This window comes from Oncorhynchus masou, chromosome 13, assembly GCF_036934945.1.
Source record: "Oncorhynchus masou masou isolate Uvic2021 chromosome 13, UVic_Omas_1.1, whole genome shotgun sequence".
In the NCBI taxonomy this organism is placed as follows: Eukaryota; Metazoa; Chordata; class Actinopteri; order Salmoniformes; family Salmonidae; genus Oncorhynchus; species Oncorhynchus masou.
Genome location: NC_088224.1, coordinates 38224627 through 38243554, shown reverse-complemented (window position 1 = coordinate 38243554; position 18928 = coordinate 38224627). Strand labels below are relative to the sequence as shown.

The following is an 18928-nucleotide window of genomic DNA, read 5'->3' as shown; positions in this document are numbered from 1 at the left end:
CTCTTTGAAGCCTGCTACTGATTTGATAACTGTGTTGAATTCAGCCATTCAAATCCAACAGCACACTGTTATAAAACATTCACGGGCAGTAAATCCTGTCCACAGAATTGGCAGACAATAGCTGGCAAAGTGCCCACATGAAAATAAATACTACAGTTTACTCTAGAATACTACAGGACGTACTGTAGTAAACTGTAGAATACTATATTACACACTGTTGGATCCCTCAATCGTGATGTGCTTACTATATAATTGTGTAGTATACTGTAGAATACTACATTACACACTGTTATATCCCTTGATCGTGTAGTGTTTACTATAGAATTTTGTAGTATACTATAGTAAATGCTACAATATTATCCACAAGAACAAAAAACACTGTAGTAAATACTACAGTAATGTCTGCAAAAACACTACACTTGTTTAACTATAGGAAGTTCTACAGTATTTAACTCTGCCCATTCCCCTTCCCCATATCGCAATTTGTGCCACCCAGAAGTGAGAAACTTACATGCCAATTATAGACCATATATTGTGTTCCCTACAGGTTATAGAAAAGAGCAGAAGCTCTGAACTATCCGTTCAGACCCCAGCCCTACATACCTACCTACATGTTATGGAAAATTTGCTCTTTTGGTATTTCCCCAGTAGATTTCCTGAAGGAGACTCTACTTCTATGTCAAAGATAATAAAAAAATAAACATTATAGTAATGTCTGCAAAATCACTAGAGTAAATACTACAGTAACACAAACACTGCAATAAATACTGCAGTATAGTATTGCCAGCAAAAATACTACAGTAAATACTACCGTTCTTTTACAACAGTATTAATACTAAAGTTAACTGTAAATATGACAGTAAAGTCAGCAAAAACACTACAGTAAATATTAGTGTTTTTACCATATTATAAACTGGGTGATTCGAGCCCTGAATGCTGATTGGCTGAAAGCTGGGATATATCAGACTGTATACCACAGTAATGAAAAAACATGACTTTTTACTGTTTTAATTACATTGGTAACCTGTTAACATCAATAAGGCACCTCGGGGTTTGTGGTATGTTGGCCATATACCACACCACTTTGTGCCTTATTGCTTCAGTATACTATAGTATTTTTTTATGTGGGTGTTGATTAAAGAAAATCGCCACATATTCTGTCTGGCTCAATGTACACTGAATAAAAATATAAACGTCTTGGTTTCATAAGCTGAAATACAAGATTCCCCAAATATTACATTGACACAAAAAGCTTATTGCGCTTCAATTTGGTGCACAAATTGAATTACATCTCTCTTAGTGAGCATTTCTGCTTTACCCCTTTGCCAAGATAATCCATCCACCTGACAGGTGTGGCATATCAAGAAGCTGATTAAACAGCATGATCATTACACAGGTGCGGCTTGTATTGGGGACAATAAATGCCACTCTAAAATGTGCAGTTTTGTCAGACAACACAATGCCACATATGTCTCAAGTTCTGAGCGAGCATGCAATTGGCATGCTGACTGCAGGATTGTCCACCAGAGCTGTTGCCAGAAAATGTCATGTTAATTTCTGTGCCATAAGCAGCCTGGTTTGCTGACGTCAACCATGTGAACAGAGTGCCTCATGGTGGCAGTGGGGTTATGGTATGGGCAGGCATAAGCTACGGACAACAAATACATTTGCACAGAGATATCGTGACAAGATCCTGAGTCCCATTTTCGTGCCATTCATCCTCTACCATCACCTCACTTTTTAAAATAAAAAAGTATTTGTGACAAACAGATGCATATCTGTTTTCTTAGTCATGTGAAATCCATAGATTAGGGCCTAATAAATGTATTTCAGTTGACTGATTTCCTTATATGAACTGTAACTCAGTTAAAATCTTTAAAATGGTTGATTGTTGCATTTATATTTTTGTTCAGTGTGTATAATAGTGCCTATTTTCCTCAACATGTTGGTAACCAGTAAGAGGTTTGTTGGACACTGAGAGTTGATACAGGTATGATACTTATTGTCAATGCATCCCATGGTAAGCCGAGCTGTGACATGTCTGGTCCAATGGAAGTCATGGCGTGTGTGCAGCTCATGTACATGTTGGTGATTTTATTTGGTATACATATCCATGTGTATGACTGATGTACAGTACTCTTTCTAGGACCCACAGAGGCAGACTTGTACATGCACACTAAATTACGAGGTGTTGAAAGGTTATTGAAAGGCAGCCCAAAGCGTAAATGGGGTGCCAGGTAGCCTAGTGGTTAGGTTGCTGGATCGAATCCCCGAGCTGACAAGGTAAAAATCTGTCTTTCTGCCCCTGAGTTAACCCACTTTTCCCTGGGAGCCGAAGACGTAGATGTCGATTAAGGCAGCTCCCCCGCACCTCTCTGATTCAGAGGGGTTGGGTTAAATGTGGAAGACACATTTCAGTTGAAATATTCAGTTGTACAACTGACGAGGTATCCCCCTTTCCCTAAATGCTTGCCCTGACTGATTCCTAGTGTGGGGTTGTTGACTAGAGGTCAACTGCACTGTGCAGATGTCGTTTGTATCTGAGCACTTATAGTATACAGTATACTTTCGATTTCAACTGTATATCAGAAGGTTTACAGACATCCCTCAACAGGTTGTTGGTTTCCCACAAAAGCTATTGTTTCACAAATTAAATTATGTCTGGTGTATGACGTCAGTATCTACATTATGTGATAAAGATCCGTTTACCACTTGATCAAAATGTTCATTAAACAATAAAGGTACAGTTCAAGATGGAAGTTTACATACACCTTCGCCAAATACATTTAAACTCAGTTTTTCACAATTCCTGACATTTAATCTGAGTAAAAATTCCCTGTCTTAGGTCAGTTAGGATCACCACTTTCTTTTAAGAATGTGAAATGTCAGAATAATAGTAGAGAGAATGATTTATTTCAGCATTTATTTCTTTCATCACATTCCCAGTGGGTCAGAAGTTAACATACACTCAATTAGTATTTGGTAGCATTGCCTTTAAATTGTTTAACTTGGGTCAAAGGTTTCGGGTAGCCTTCCACAAGCTTCCCACAAGTTGGGTGAATTTTGGAGCATTTCTCCTGACAGAGCGAGTGTAACTGATTCAGGCTTGTAGGCCTCCTTGCTCGCACATGCTTTTTCAGTTCTGCCCACAAATTTTCTATGGGTTTGAGGTCAGGGCTTTGTGATGGCCACTCCAATACCTTGACTTTTTTGTCCTTAAGCCATTTTGCCACAACTTTGGAAGTATGCTTGGGGTCATTGTCCATTTGGAAGACCCATTTGCGACCAAGCTTTAACTTCCTGACTGATGTCTTGAGATGTTGCTTCAATATATCCACATCATTTTACTTCCTCATTATGCTATTTATTTTGTGAAGTGCACCTCCTGCAGCAAAGCACCCCCACAACATGATACTGCCACCCCCGTGCTTCACGGTTGGGATGGTGTTCTTTGGCTTGCAAGCCTCACACGTCATTTTATCTCTAAAATGTCTTGCACAACTAACTGAATTTGTTTTTATCACTTTAAACATGTATTTTGAGGTCCACCCCTGTAAACAAAATTTGCCTGACGCTTGGCAGCGCGAGCGAGAGTCTCATTTCATACAAGCACATTTTCGTCCACGTTCCCTCTCCTCGATTAGTTTTTGACCTTTTATCAAATAGAGGAGAGAAAGGATGGAGGAGAGAGGACGCAGAGGTTGAGCAAATCCAATTGAGAAAAGGCCATAGCATGGATTTGCAATGTAGGCCTTCACTTTGCGTGCAGCAGGTATAAGAATAGCTTTAACACTTAGTGTCACGGTAATAAGCAAACATGAATCCTAAAAGAATTAGTGTTTTACATGGAAGCCCACATTAACTATACAGTATTATGACATTATTCAGGTCTCTAACTTCATTATGTTATTCCATCATTATGTACATAGACAAAGGTTTGTCTGTTTAAATGGGTTTGAAGACCACTGAACTGTTCATGTGGAAAAGATTGGAGTGGAGAACATAATTCCTTACAAGACGGTCTGCCATTTTGATTGTGTTTTTATCATAGTAATTAGTAGACTTAATTGACCGTTTTATGCAAGTAATTCGAATATGTCGTCTTCCATTTACAATTGTAATGGAATGTTTGCCACCTCTCCAGTTTGATTAGTGAAATGTGTCGATCATGATTTACAAAGCGTGTGAAATACTTACCCACAACCAACTGCTAGTTTTGTCTGATAGAGGATCACATACCTTGGCTCTTGGCTTTATCTTTGGTTGGTATAGTAGCTAACTAACTGATAGCTATGTCTTGTAATTACAAAATGATAAAAGCCAAGTAATGTCGTATTAGATTTTCTAGATAATAGGACATTATTTTAGTGTGCGTTTCTGAACGTATGTCCGTGTCTCTATGCGTGCGTCTGCATGTCTGTGTGGGAGAGCTTTTAGATTTTTGGTTCTGTACCCCAGCACTTTGGATTAATGTGGATGCTACCATTGTGTGGTGCTCATTAGAAAATGAATGGTAATTAATGCATAGTGTCATTTTTGAGTCACTTTTATTGTAAATAAGAGTAAAATATGTTTCTAAACACTTCTACATTAATGTGGTTGCACGATTACGGATAATCCTGAATGAATAGCATTATTTAACATTCATTTCTACTGGGCAAAAATTATCTGAAACACAACCAAAACAAACAGCAAATGCATCCAAGTTTGTAGAGTCACAAGCTTGATGTAATCATTGTGTGCTAGGAATATGGGACCAAATACTACACTTTTGACCACTGTAATATACACTGAGCATACCAAACATTAGGAACACCTTCCTAATAGTGAGATGCAACCCTCCCGCCCGAGCACTTTGACCAAAGTTCTGGAGTACAGAGCTAAAACAATAAAACATTTGTCACTGTACCAATACTTTTGGAGCTCACTGAAAATTCTCCCACAATCTCGAACAATCAATAAACATTACCGTTCAAAAGTTTGGGATCACTTTGAAATGTTTTTGAAAGAAAAACACTTTTTTTGTCCAATAACATCAAATTGATCAGAAATAGTGTCGATATTGCTCATGTTGTAAATGACTATTGTAGCTGGAAATGGCTGATTATTTGTGGATTATATACATAGGCGTACTGAGGCCCATTATCAGCAAACATCACTCCTGTGTTCCAATGGCACGTTGTGTTAGCTAATCCAAGTTTATCATTTTAAAAGGCTAACTGATCATTAGAAAACCCTTTTGCAATTATGTTAGCACAGCTGAAAACTGTTAAATTAGCAATAGAACTGGCCTTCTTTAGACTAGTTGATTATCTGGAGCATCAGCATTTGTGGGTTCGATTACAGGCTCAAAATAGCCAGAAACAAAGACCTTTCTTCTGAAACTCGTTAGTCTATTCTTGTTCTGAGAAGTGACGGCTATTCCATGCGAGAAATTGCCAAGAAACTGAAGATCTCGTACAAAGCTGTGTACGACTCCCATTACAGAACAGCGCAAACTGGCTCTAACCAGAATAGAAAGAGGAGTGGGTGGCCCCTGTGCACAACTGAGCAAGAGGACAAGAACATTAGAGAGTCTAGTTTGCGAAACAGACGCCCCACAAGGCCTCAACTGGCAGCTTCATTAAATAGTACCCGCAAAACACCAGTCTCAACGTCAACTGTGAAGAGGCGACTCCGGGATGCTGGCCTTCTAGGAAGAGTTGCAAAGATAAAGCCATATCTCAGACTGGCCAATAACAAGAAATTAATAAGATGGGCAAAAGAACAGACACTGGACAGAGGAACTCTGCCTGTAAGGCCAACATCCTGGAGTCGCCTCTTCACTGTTGACGTTGAGACTGGTGTTTTGCGGGTACTATTTAATGAAGCTGTCAGTTGAGGACTTGTTTCTCAAGCTAGACACACTAATGTACTTGTCCTCTTCACTAAACCTGGATTAGTTAGCACAACGTGCCATTGGAACGCAGGAGTGATGGTTGCTGATAATGGGCCTCTGGATGCCTATGTAAATATACCATTACAAATCTGCCGTTTCCAGCTACCTTAGTCATTTACAACATTAACAATGTCTACACTGTATTTCTGATCAATTTGATATTTTAATGGAAAAAAAACAGCTTTTCTTTCAAAAACAAGGACATTTCTAAGTGACCCCAAACTTTTGAACGGTAGTGTATGTATATTGCTTTTACATTCTTCTATGATAGATGAATGTTCCCTTAATTAAGTTTCTTATTTTCATATGTAAACAAATATGAACTGTTACATGTAGATATACTGTATGTATAATAATAGAATATACTGCATGATGTATTTTCTTTAAAATATACACATTCGGTGTGAAATTAAAATATCTTAAACTATTCTTATTTTCCTAAAATAATATTTTTGCACTCTAACCTTACCTGAACTACATTTTCAGCGGGTCGTCATTGTCTTTTGCTCATGAACATATGGGTAATGTAGTCTCTCTTCCTCCTGTCACTTTCAGCTGTATGGGGAATACAGCGAGCACCCGGGTGGGTCTGGCCGCCGGAGAGAGGCCACCCGACTGCTAACAGAGAGACAATGGAAGAAACACGACCACCATCACCATGGTCACCATCCGCAGCATCGCCATGGCCACCATCACCACAGCCACCACCATGGCCACCCCCACAGTCACACACATGGACACGGGCACCACAGCAGGCATAGGGGTCGGCATCACTCGGATGAGGCAGGACATGCACATATGGCTACAGAGCAAGGCAACCCTTTGTCTATAAAGAAACGCCGCTCCTACTCAAAGTGCAGAGGTGAGGAGTCCATGCTCCATATAGTCTGTGGTGGTTAATTTCTTTACTATCAAATGAGGAGAGACAAACTTATCACACAAGTCAGTCATACTTGAACTAAATATTTATTCACTTATTAATATGGGAGCAGGTCAATACAACACACACACATAAAGTGAATCGATTGAGTGCTGTACGATATTGATGTCTGGTGAAAGAATCACCCTCAGATGATTCGTTGAGAGCCCCGAGACAAAGGTACAAATGTATTTTATAGCCAAGATACACCCCTTTGAGTCTACAACACAAACAACAGATGTATGGAATGGGTCACAACGTTAAGATTTGTATGAAAGATACTTATAATTCACAGCAGACGTTATCTGCTGTAAAAACAGCTATCAAGGTCTGGCCCTGGGGTCATCTCTCCCTGGTATCCATTAAAACAAAAACATTAACTCATGCTCTGGAATGCGCTAACACCCAAAGGCATCGTAAATCTTCCAGAGGCCCATCCTCAGTAGAACACACACAGATGAGCGTTCTAACAACCTCTTATTCATTTGCATAAAACAACCATTTGATGCAATAAACGTATTATAACATAATCTTGCAATTTTGCTTTCACAAGTCGCTGGTGTTAAATGAATTCGAACAGTGTTAAAGTGAATCATGTCTGTCATGTTGTTTGCTCAGACTGTGTAGCGCGGGTACAGAGGTTCCTGGTCACCAAGCTGGGAGAGGACTGGATCTTCCTGGTGCTGCTGGGCGTCTCAATGGCGCTGGTCAGCTGGACCATGGACTACACCAGCGCCAAGAGTCTACAATGTACAATACCCACAATGCAACACATACTAAACAATCTTGTTTTATGATGACTCAATATGTTTTTATAATGCTTGCGTTTGAGCCACTGAACCATACAGTTGCATGAATGTTTTTACACCATAAATAATGATCTAGACTAGACACCTGGTTGCTCATTGTCTAAGGGTTAGGGTGAGTGGTTATCGAAAAGTGTTTCAAAATGGTTCCGTGGTAACCTGATATGCAAAATTCATCTTGCAAAACAAACATTACAAAACAGTATACTTGAAATTATGGTTACAGTCATTACCCATATTAGGGAGTTTAGTGAAGTTTGTATGATGGAGTCCCTCCAGGCTCTGTTCTTGCACCACTACTGTTCTAATTTTATATGCTACCTCTCAGTGATGTTATTCATAAACAGAGTCCATTTTCACTGATATGTGGACGACACATCTGTACATTGTAAAAAAATATTTGTCAATTCAACATACAAATGTTTGTTACCATGCTTCTTTAAAATTCCATGTCAAGTCCAGTCCAGATTTTGTGTGGAGTTGAAGTTCTTCTTCAACCTAGTAAAGTTAGTAGAACTGACAAATGTGAATTTAATAACTTGTTGAATGAACTTCATACATTTAGTCAAATTATCTGATTTAAAAAAAAGTTGTGCTAACGAAGCTACTAAAGTTGTTTTGACAAATTCCCTAAGTCTAGAGGACAAGTATTTGCTCGTCAGAAAAGCGAAACTAAGTTTTTTTTAACTTACCAAAGTTTGTTACCCGGCTGCCTTAAAATCTTAAGTTGTGTCAACTTCCAGTTGAAACAACTACTTTGAAAATGACCCATTTCAGAACTGACTAAGTCTTTGAAATTATATAATATATTTCAGTGGGGAACATTATGCTCCCATCTGTCTCTTGCTTTTTCGGCAGTGTCAAAACTGACAGTACACTCAACCAACAGATCACTTTACCTACAATTTTTATTTTACCTTTATTTTACTAGGCAGTTAAGAACAAATTCTTATTTTCAATGATGGCCTAGGAACAGTGGGAACAGCAAGAGACAGCTGTTCAGGGGCAGAATGACAGATTTGTACCTTGTCAGCTCGGAGATTCGAACTTGCAACCTTTCGGTTACTAGTCCAACGCTCTAACCACTAGGCTACCCTGCCGCCCAACATGGCATTCTCAGTAACAGTTGGCAGGTTTCCATTGACCCAGGTTTATTCAACAAAAGCAATGTGGCAAAAAAAAGATTGTTGCAACATATGTAATGGAAACAGCAGAAATAGGAGAAGCTTTACTTTTTCAAACTGTCTTTATTGCGACAAATGATGATGGAAGCTGTGTTTTCTAATTTAATGATGATAAACTAATAATTTTGATGGTACATGGGGCACCTGATGTCACCACATAACTCTAAAGCTCCACATCACAGTTCATTCTAAATACCTACTGCTTGCAAAATCTATTTTTTTCAACTATAAAAATAATGTTTCTTTGCAGAACAAGGATTGTTCTGACTTTCAAGAGTGCCTGAATTGCTTCAACTTGCTTTTCTGGTTGGCTGGCGAGTTTCACCATCCAATTGTTTTAGATCTACAGGAGTGCAGTTTTCACCATGGGACAGACCGTGGCAATACGTTGGCACATGAGAATTATTTGAATTCATGGTTGTGAATTTGATTTAATACATTTTGAAATTTAAGACATTTTTTTTTGTCAACCCAACACATTAATGTAGTTTTCTTGGCTAGACAAAACGAGTCATTTTGACTGAATCTCAAGAACTTTTTTTCACGGTGTCCATTTCAATGAAACATAGTGACGCTCAACAAGTCAGTGCCCCTCTTATAGAATACCACTAATGCCAAAAGAAACGTCTACAAGTGGAAACAGACATCTGTCAGTCCAGATGGATTGACAGTTGACCCTAGAAAACCCCATCTTACAGTGTTTTTCTTTGTAACTGTCTGTGTCAGTGTCTGCCCTGTCACAACCAACTTCCCTTTCTCCTCTCTTCTCACCTCCATTACCTTATCCTCCACCCTCTTCCCTGATCTTCACCCCGTGTTCTGTCTCCCCCTCATTTCCTTCCTCCCTCTTGCTCTCCCCCCCCCCTCCGTGTTTTTCTCATCTTCTCCAATACCTTCCTGCTTTTTCTCACATTCCTTCTCATGCCTCACTTTCACCCCCTCCTCAATCCTCCTCTCCCATCCCTCTGTCCTTCCCTCTGTCCCCATGTCAGTGTACAAGTGGATTCACTGGGAGCTGAGGGGTAATGTCCTGCTCCAGTACGTGGCCTGGGTCAGCTATCCTATGGTGCTCATCATGTTCGCCTCCTCCTTCTGCCACCTGGTTGCCCCACAAGCCATCGGTGTGTACACGCTCAATGCTTACTGCTTATTTTCCCCACCACCCGCCACCCCTAATGACCTGTTACCCGCAATCTGTTATCCATTGATTTTTCTCCCCTCTCTGCTTGTGTACCTACCTAGCCCTGGCCTGACACATGGATGTCCTCACTATATATCTAGAGTTATGACCCTTTTATTGTTGTTGAGTCAAATGTATATATTTTTTTTCCTGTAAAACAGCGATTTTTGTCATTCTTTTTCTTCCCGACCTCTTTTCACCTCACCACCCTGTTTGTCTTTGTTTCTCTCTGTGTCACTCTCTGTCTGTGTCTCTCTCTCTCTCTCTCTCTTTTCAACTCACCACCCTGTTTGTCTTTGTTTCTCTCTGTGTCACTCTCTCTCTGTCTGTCTCTCTCTCTCTCTCTCTCTTTTCACCTCACCACCCTGTTTGTCTTTGTTTCTCTCTGTGTTTCTCTCTGTGTTTCTCTCTGTGTCTCTCTCTCTCTCTCTCTCTCTCTCTCTCTCTTTTTCTCTCTTTTCAACTCACCACCCTGTTTGTCTTTGTTTCTCTCTGTGTCACTCTCTGTCTGTGTCTCTCTCTCTCTCTCTCTCTCTCTCTCTCTCTTTTCAACTCACCACCCTGTTTGTCTTTGTTTCTCTCTGTGTCACTCTCTGTCTGTCTCTCTCTCTCTCTCTCTTTTCAACTCACCGCCCTGTTTGTCTTTGTTTCTCTCTGTGTCACTCTCTGTCTGTGTCTCTCTCTCTCTCTCTCTCTCTGTTTTCAACTCACCGCCCTGTTTGTCTTTCTGTGTCTCTCGCTCTCTCTGTCTGTGTCTCTCTGTGTCTCTCTCTGTGTGTCTTTCTCTTTCAGGCTCTGGTATTCCTGAGCTGAAGACCATTCTCAGAGGCGTAGTGCTGAAGGAGTATCTGACTCTCAAGGCTTTTATTGCCAAGGTCATTGGTCTGACTGCAGGTCTGGGCAGTGGGATGCCAGTGGGGAAAGAGGTGGGTTACACACACTCACATCTGATTCCCTGATTACAGCTGTCTAAAAAGCCACACAAAGTTTCCTTGTTTCTGACCCCTTTCTATTTGTCCTTCATATTGCTTCCCAAGGGCCCATTTGTTCACATAGCCAGCATCTGTGCTGCTGTGCTGAGCAAGTGCATGATGTTCTTCTCAGGAGTCCATCAGGTAAGCAGTTACTTGACCAGCATTGAGAATAAGGAGGACTTTACAGCTTTGTCGGATCACTTCGTATTATACTTTTAGGCGTTTTTCATTGACTCTCTCTTTTCCTCCCTCTGTTCCTTACTGGTATGGGATCCTCTTATCCCCTTTGTCTCTCTCTCTCGCTCGCTCCCTCTCTCTCTCTCTGTGTGTGTCAGTAGAGCCCATACTGCTACACAGACATCCTCACAGTTGGCTGTGCAGTTGGGGTGGGCTGTTGTTTCGGTACCCCTCTTGGAGGTACAACACTATATTCCTTTTCTTTCTTTCTCTCAATTCACCTTCCGTTCATCGAGTATAAAGCAAGCTACGAAATCAGCTGAAACAATTGTCATGTGTCTGACAATCAATATGGGCATGGTGCTGAAATATCCTTTAAAAAACTAATGGATTTGTGACGGGTCTCATAGCAAGCCTTCAGTGTATAGTAAATATGCAATCTAGCCTTTTGACCGCATGCCACATTTTGTAACATCACATCTGAATGATATTTTACCAGTCTTGCTTTGATCCCGCCGCTCCACCAGGGGTGCTGTTCAGCATCGAGGTGACGTCCACTTACTTTGCTGTGAGGAACTACTGGAGAGGATATTTCGCCGCCACCTTCAGTGCCTTTATATTCCGAGTGCTCTCTGTGTTCAACAAAGACGCAGGTGAGTCAGTGTACTATGACATCAGTATGGGGCTGCACGCTTTTTGGTCAACACATAAACACTTTGTGATGGCTGTCGCCAAAACACGTTTGGCTCCAGGGAACCCTTTCCCATAGAACCGTATCTGTGGAATGATATAGGCCAATTCCCGGGCTGATAATGAAAGCAGAAATTCTGCTAGGTGTTGCCTTCTGGTTTCCTCTATGTTGTATAGCATGCATGTATACATTCTAACACTCGATCTGCCTCTTCTCCTGTCTTTTTGTCCACCACAGTCACCATCACTGCTCTCTTCCGCACCAAGTTCCGCATGGATTTCCCCTTTGACCTCCAGGAGCTGCCAGCGTTTGCCATCATCGGGTGAGAGAAAGGGTCGAGAGGGGGCCCCAGGAGCGTGGTGAGGGCACGGTGACCGCACTGTGTGTAGTTCTTTGTCACAACCCAACATGAATGCGTAATCTCAGTCTATGTGCCACGAATCTCTTTATATTGGTAGTTATCACAAGAACGAAGATGCTGTGAATTGTTTTTGCATGCTGGTGCGCTTGCTTCAGCTTCCTAGACTACAGAGCTGGAAATAAATATATTATAGGCTAGATCAACACCAACTAAATGAACAGCTGAAGCAAGCGCATATACACTGAGTGTACAAAACATTAAGAGCACCTGCTCTTTCCATGACACAGACTGACCAGGTGAATTCAGGTGAAAGCTATGATCCCCTGTTGAGGTCACCTGTTAAGTTCACTTCAATCAGTGTTGATAAAGGGGAGGAGACAGGTTAAAGAAGGATTTTTTTAAAGCCTTGAGACAATTGTGTATGAGTGTCATTCAGAGGGTAAATGGAACCGCAACTCTGCTGAGGTTTTTCACGCTCAACAGTTTCCCGTGTGTATCAAGAATGGTCCACCACCGAAAGGACATCCGGCCAACTTGACACAACTGTGGGAAGCTTTGGAGTCAACATGGGCCAGCATCCCTGTGGAACGCTTTTGACAACATGTAGAGTCCATTCCCCAATGAATTTAGGCTGTTCTGAGGGCAAAAAGGGTGAGGGGTGTGCAATTAAATATCCAAAAGGTGTTCTTAATGTTTTGTGCGCTCTGTGTATATTCTTCAGAAAATGTACATTTTTTGTTCTTATTTGGACCTTGAGAGTGAGTGAGGTAAAGGTCCTGGTGGTTGTCTCTTCAGGATCTCCTGCGGGTTCCTGGGGGCCTTCTTTGTCTGGCTGAACCGCCAGGTGGTGCTGTTCATGAGGAAACCCAATGCCATGACACGCTTCCTCACCAGACAGTGAGTTACAGGAATTGGGGAGGTATTTTGATGAGACACTTGAGAAAAATGCACAGCTGAATTGGAGAGGATCAGGCTAGGGACATGGATGGGAATATAAATCGAATAGAATCATCCATTGTCCTCCTCCAAATAAATGATTGTTGCTGACTGGTAGATTTTACAAAAACAGACAGAGAATCAAACCCTCACCCCGACATTGAACGATCCGTCTATAAGCAATCTGTGGTCCCTGAAAAATCAATCAGTTACACACACTCGCTCTAATACAAATGAATTATTTAACAGCAACCAGTGCAGCTGCTTTTGTCAGAGCTGCACATATTTACACTGTAGATTATGGACGGGAATACTGAAATTAGACCAACAGAGAGCAGGACGGGGTAATTATATTGTCAGCTTTGAAAGTGTTAAATTGGTGCTTGTTCTTAGGCCTGTCCTACAGGGAGACAGATGGGGGTTATCTTCTAGGAGGAGAAGCAGGACATTTTTGAAGAGGGTATTGTGGCATAGGGTGCAGTTATTTTGAAAAGGTTATACGGAAAAGTATTAAAAAATATTAAAAGTATCATAAAGTATTCGCACTCTTTTGTTGTGTTACAAAGTGTGATTAAAATGGATTTGTCATTTTTTGTCAATGATCTACACAAAATACTCTGTCAAATTGGAAGAACATATATATATAAACTTTATATATATATATATAAACTTTAAATATATATATATATATATATATATATATTTAAAGTTTTTGGGAAGAATAAAACACTAATATATTTTGATTAGATAAGTATACATCCCCCTGAGTCAATACACGTGAGAATCACCTTTGGCAGCGATTACAGCTGAGACTCTTTCTGGGTAAATCTGTAAGAACTTTGCACACCTGGATTGTACAATATTTGCCCATTATTCCTCAAGCTCTGTCAAGTTGTTTGTTAATTATTGCTAGACAGCCATTTTCAAGTCTTGCCATAGATTTAAGGCGATTTAAGTCTAAACTGTAAATAGGCCACTTAGGAACATTCAATGGCGTCTTGGTAAGTATTTGTCCTGCTCTGTGTTCAGGCTGGAAAGCAGTCTGAACCAGGTTTTCCTCTAGGACTTTGCCTGTGTGTAACGGCGTTCTTTTGTTGTTGAAGGAGAGTCGGACCGAAATGCAGCGTGTGTGTTACTCATGTTTATTAGAGAAGACAAAACGAACGGACTAACACGAATAACTTGAATAAATACAAAAAAAAAACAAACAGAACGAAACCTAATACAGCCTGACTGGTGCTACCTACACAGAGACAGGAACAATCACCCACGAAATGCAAAGCGAAATCAGGCTACCTAAATACTGTTCCCAATCAGCGACAACGAGAAGCACCTGACTCTGATTGAGAACCGCCTCAGGCAGCCAACCTAATTAACACACACACACACACCCCTAATCAACTACAATCCCAAACACTACAAACCCCAATACGGAAATACAATACATAATAACCCCATGTCACACCCTGGTCTGACTAACTAATAAACTAAAACACAAAATACTAAGACCAAGGCGTGACAGAACCCCCCCCCCCCCCCGAACGCACCTCAAAACCATAGGGAGGGTCCGGGTGGGCGTCTGTCCATGGTGGCGGTTCCGGCTCCGGACGTGGACCCCACTTCATAATTGTCATTGTTCCTCCCCTTCGCGTCCATGGATAATCCACCCTAACCGCCGACCATAGCCGAATAGTCCTCACCCAGAACCCTACATAATAGAGGAGCAGCTCGTGACTGAGGGGCAGCTCGGGACTGAGGCAGCTCGGGACTGAGGGACAGCTCGGGACTGAGGGGCAGCTCGGGACTGAGGAGCAGCTCAGCACTGAGAGGCAGCCCAGCACTGAGAGGCAGCCCAGTACTGAGAAAAAGCCCAGTACTGAGATGAAGCCCAGCCAGGAAGTTGAATCCGGCAGATCCTGGCTGACTGGCAGATCCTGGCCGACTGGCAGATACTGGCTGACTGGCGTATCCTGGCCAACTGGCGGATCCTGGCTGACTAGCAGATCTGGCAGATCCTGGCTGACTGGCGGATCCTGGCTGACAGGCAGATCTGGCAGATCCTGGCTGACTGGAGGATCCTGGCTGACTAGCAGATCTGGCAGATCCTGGCTGACTGGCGGATCCTGGCTGACTGGCAGATCCTGGCTGACTAGCAGATCTGGAAGAGTCTGGTTGACTGGCAGATCAGGAAGGGTCTGGTTGACTGGCAGATCTGGAAGAGTCTGGTTGACTGGCAGATCTGGAAGAGTCTGGCTGACTGGCAGATCTGGAAGAGTCTGGTTGACTGGCAGATCTGGAAGAGTCTGGCTGACTGGCAGATCTGGAAGAGTCTGGCTGACTGGCAGATCTGGAAGAGTCTGGCTGACTGGCAGATCTGGAAGGGTCTGGTTGACTGGCAGATCTGGAAGAGTCTGGTTGACTGGCAGATCTAGCAGATCTTGAAGAATCTGGTTGACTGGCAGATCTGGAAGAGTCTGGCTGACTGGCAGATCTGGAAGAGTCTGGCTGACTGGCAGATCTGGAAGAGTCTGGCTGACTGGCAGATCTGGAAGAGTCTGGTTGACTGGCAGATCTGGAAGAGTCTGGCTGACTGGCAGATCTGGAAGAGTCTGGCTGACTGGCAGATCTGGCTGCTTCATGCTGACTGACGGCTCTGGCTGCTCCATGCTGACTGGCGGCTCTGGCTGCTCCATACTGACTGACAGCTCTGGCGGCTTCATGGAGACTGGCAGCTCTATGCAGACTGGCAACTCCATGCAGACTGGCAGCTCTTTGCAGACTGGCAGCTCTGGCTGCTCCATGCAGACTAGCTGCTCCATGCAGACTAGCAGCTCAGGCTGATCTATGCAAACTGACAGCTCTGGCTGCTCAATGTAGACTGACAGCTCAGGCTGCTCTATACAAACTGACAGCTCTGGCTGCTCAATGTAGACTGGCAGCTCAGGCTGCTCTATACAAACTGACAGCTCTGGCTGCTCAATGTAGACTGACAGCTCAGGCTGCTCTATTCAAACTGACAGCTCTGGCTGCTCAATGTAGACTGGCAGCTCAGGCTGCTCTATACAAACAGGAGGCTCCGGCAGCGCTGTAGAGGAGGAAGGCTCTAAAACCGCTGAACAGACGGGAGACTCCGACAGCGCAGGAGAGGGAGAAAGCGCTGGCTGCGCTGAACAGGCGAGGCGCACTGTAGGCCTGATGCGTGGTGCTGGCACTGGTGGTATTGGGCCGAGGACATGCACAGGAAGCCTAGTGCGGGGAGCTGCTACTGGAGGGCTGGGGTGTGGAGGTGGTTCTAGATAAAGGACAGGCACAGGAAGCCTGGTGTGAGAGCTACTACCGGAGGACTGGTGTGTGAAGGTGGCACAGGATGGACTGGACCGTGAAGGTGTACTGGAGAGCCTGAATGCAGGACTGGCACAGGACGTGCAAGGCTAGGCAGGTACTCAGGAGGCTTAGTGCGTGAGGCTGGCACACTTTCCACCAGCCGACTAACACGCACCTCAGGACTAGTATGGAGTGCTGACCCAGGTGCCATCAAATCCCCGACACGCTCCGTCGGCCGAATATTATATCTAAAGCACCAAACTAGCAACTCCCTCATTAAACTCTCCTCCAATTTTCCCATTAACTCCTTCACGGTCTCTGCTTCGCTCACCTCCAACACTGGTTCTGACCTCCTCCTTGGCTCTTCACAATAAACAGGGAGAGTTGACTCAGGTCTGTCTCCTGACTCAGCCACTCCCCCTGATAGCCCCCCCCCAAAAAGTTTTGGGGCTGCTTTTCGGGCTTCCATCCACATCGCCGTGCTGCCTCCTCATATTTGCGCCTCTCCGCTTTAGCCGCTTCTAATTCCTCCTTGGGGAGGCGATATTCACCAGGCTGAGCCCAGGGTCCTTCTCCGTCCAGTTCCTCCTCCCATGTCCAATTCTCCAAATGGTGTAGCCTCTCCCACTGAAGCTGCTTCTGTTGTTTCTCGTGTAGCTCCTGTTTGCGCTGCTCCTGCCTTTAGACACGCTGCTCCTGTTTACTCTTCGCCTGCTGCGCTTTAGGGCGGCTACACTCTTCTGGTTTAGCCCAGGGTCCTCTTCCGTCCAGGATTTCCTCCCATGTCCAAAAATCCTTAAAACGAGCCTCCTCTTTGCGCGGCTCCTCTTTGCGCTGCACCTGCCTGTTGACACGCTGCTCGGTCCGTGTTTGGTGGGTGATTCTGTAACGGCGTTCTTTTGTTGTTGAAGGAGAGTCGGACCGAAATGCAGCGTGTGTGTTACTCATGTTTATTAGAGAAGACAAAACGAACGGACTAACACGAATAACTTGAATAAATACAAAAAAAACAACAAACAGAACGAAACCTAATACAGCCTGACTGGTGCTACCTACACAGAGACAGGAACAATCACCCACGAAATGCAAAGCGAAATCAGGCTACCTAAATACTGTTCCCAATCAGCGACAACGAGAAGCACCTGACTCTGATTGAGAACCGCCTCAGGCAGCCAACCTAATTAACACACACACACACCCCTAATCAACTACAATCCCAAACACTACAAACCCCAATACGGAAATACAATACATAATAACCCCATGTCACACCCTGGTCTGACTAACTAATAAACTAAAACACAAAATACTAAGACCAAGGCGTGACACTGTGCTTAGCTCTAGTCCTTTTCTTTTTATCCTAAAAAATGATGTTGCCGATGACAAGCATACCCATAACATGATGCAGCCAACACCATGCTTGAAAATATGAAGTGGTACTCAGTGATGTGTTGTGTTGGATTTGCCCCAAACATAATGCTTTGTATTCAGAACAAAAAGTTCATTTCTTTACCACATGTTTTGCAGTATTACTTTAGTGCCTTATTGCAAACAGGATGTACTGTATGTTCTGGAATATGTTTTATTCTGGACAGGCTTCTTTCTTTTCACTTTGTCATTTAGGTTAGTATTGTGGAGTAACTAAAATGTTGTTGATCCATCCTCAGTTTTCTCCTATCACAACCATCTAACTCTGTAACTGGTTTAAAATCACCATTGGCCTCATGGGGAAATCTCTGAGCGGTTTCCTTCATACCCGTCAACTGAGTTAGGAAGGACGGCTGTATCTTTGTAGTGATTCCAAAGTGAGATTGATAACTTCAACATGCTCAAAGGGATATTCAATATCTGACTTGTTAAAAACATTTTTACTCCTGAAGTTCTCTAGCCTTGCCATAACAAAGGGGTTGAATACTTATTGACTCAAGACATTTCAGCTTTTTATTTTTTATTCATTTGTAAACATTTCTCAAAACATCATTTGTAGATCAGTGACAATCGAAATGTAATCCATTTTAAATTCAGGCTGTAACACAATGAAATGTGTAAAAAGTCAAGGGGTGTGAATCCTTTCTGAAGGCCCTGTAGATCCTATTTAGCAGATCATTTTATCCAAAACGATTTACAGTCACATGCATACATTTTACATACGGGTTGTCCCGGAAATCAAATCCACTATCCTGGCGTTGCAGGCGCCCTCTACCAACTGAGCTACAAAGAACCACAGGGATATAGGGTTGTAACGCAGAGTTGAAAGTAGAAAGAGAATGGCTGTTTTTAATCCTTATTCTCTCACCAGCCGACTGATTTTCCCCGGTGTTGTGACCTTAGTGATAGCCACCTTGACCTTTCCCCCTGGATTTGGACAGTTCATGGCTGGAGAGGTCAGATTTCAAATCCAATTTTGTTTGCATTTACTGTTGTTGTCTGTCACTATG

The 18928-nt window shown here is 42.9% G+C and overlaps 1 protein-coding gene across 1 annotated transcript in view; it reads left to right on the top strand.

Annotated features, from left to right (window-relative positions):
* LOC135553324 (chloride channel protein 1-like) overlaps positions 1 to 18928 on the top strand; it is a 31117-nt gene that overhangs the window by 3385 nt on the left and 8804 nt on the right. Inside the window, exons 2-11 of the mRNA XM_064985482.1 lie at positions 6494 to 6800; positions 7476 to 7607; positions 9840 to 9968; positions 10820 to 10953; positions 11065 to 11142; positions 11340 to 11418; positions 11706 to 11831; positions 12107 to 12191; positions 13026 to 13127; positions 18790 to 18874. Of these exons, the coding sequence (XP_064841554.1) occupies positions 6494 to 6800; positions 7476 to 7607; positions 9840 to 9968; positions 10820 to 10953; positions 11065 to 11142; positions 11340 to 11418; positions 11706 to 11831; positions 12107 to 12191; positions 13026 to 13127; positions 18790 to 18874 (1257 nt within the window). The remainder of the gene's footprint in view (positions 1 to 6493; positions 6801 to 7475; positions 7608 to 9839; positions 9969 to 10819; positions 10954 to 11064; positions 11143 to 11339; positions 11419 to 11705; positions 11832 to 12106; positions 12192 to 13025; positions 13128 to 18789; positions 18875 to 18928) is intronic.